Here is a 1,060-nt window from a genome sequence, read left to right as displayed (position 1 = left end):
GCAAGGACGGACATCAGTCTGCGGCTCTGCCTATTTTTTTTTTTTTATTATTATTATTATTAATTATTTTTTTTTTCCTCCGGTACTAATTTAATTTCTTAACGCAACAGGTTTGGTTCAAAAACCGCCGGGGAAAGTGGAGGAGGCAAAAGCGGTCATCTTCGGAGGAGTCAGAAAATGCACAAAAATGGAATAAAGCGTCTAAAACGTCTCCGGAGAAGAGACAAGAGGACGGGAAAAGTGACTTGGACTCCGACAGCTGATACCTCCCCGGGGGGGACGGGAGGGACGGGGACATTTCCCGTGGACTGTCGGATACGCTCCAGAGGATGCTACTAATCTTGCACAAGTTCTGCCTTGTTGGAGGGGGGGGAAATATCTGTATATAATGTACAATGCCCCGAGTTGATGCCGTGTAAATAAAATGCGTTGCGGTGGTGTTGCACAGGTAGACGGCGGCGCGTTTGTTGCCCCCCGCCCCTGCGCCGCGGGGAGAGGGCAGAGGGGAGGGCAGCGGCCGTGTCCCGCTCCCCGGGGACCAGGGGCGGCTTTGCCGGCCCGGTTACTTATTTAACGAGGTTTCATGTAGTTTGGGAGCAAGAGGAGGGCAGCCCCTCCACGTCTGTCCCACGTCCAAAGGCTTCTTTCCCCCCCTCTCCACCCCGGGAGCTCCTCCCGTCCCAGCCGGGCTGGAGGCGATACCCTTCGGAAATATTGCAGGCAAAGCAAATCTGGCCCTGCACTTGTCACTCTCTCTCTTTTCCCTGCGCTTTCCTTTCCCTCTCTCTGCAGTTACGCCTTGTTGAGGTTTCCAAAGCGTTCGTCTTTGACCCCCGTTTAGAAAAGCTATCTCGCTACGTCGGTGTTTAAAATGGCTATTAATAAGTTTCAGCCATTAGCAGGCGAATTACTCGCAAAGGGAGGTACGAGCGCCCGTGCGCTGCTCCAGGGGATGTTTCACAAGAAGTTGCTAATAGGTGTTTTCTCCCCTTTGAGGCAGCACCTTTGCAATTAGGAAAGCAGTGACAGCCTGGTCTCGTTTTATACTCTTCCCTCTATG

The 1,060-nt window shown here is 52.4% G+C and overlaps 1 protein-coding gene across 1 annotated transcript in view; it reads left to right on the top strand.

Moving 5' to 3' along the window:
• GSC (goosecoid homeobox) overlaps positions 1–449 on the top strand; it is a 4,816-nt gene extending 4,367 nt beyond the window's left edge. Inside the window, exon 3 of the mRNA XM_009881602.1 lies at positions 111–449. Coding sequence (XP_009879904.1) covers positions 111–263 — 153 coding nt within the window. The 3' untranslated portion in view covers positions 264–449. The remainder of the gene's footprint in view (positions 1–110) is intronic.
• The last annotated feature ends 611 nt before the right edge of the window (positions 450–1,060 follow it).

This window comes from Charadrius vociferus, unplaced genomic scaffold (assembly GCF_000708025.1).
Source record: "Charadrius vociferus isolate BGI_N301 unplaced genomic scaffold, ASM70802v2 scaffold282, whole genome shotgun sequence".
NCBI classification, from domain to species: Eukaryota; Metazoa; Chordata; class Aves; order Charadriiformes; family Charadriidae; genus Charadrius; species Charadrius vociferus.
The sequence above is the reverse complement of the archived record's forward strand: the minus strand, read 5'-3'. Positions and strand labels throughout refer to the sequence as shown.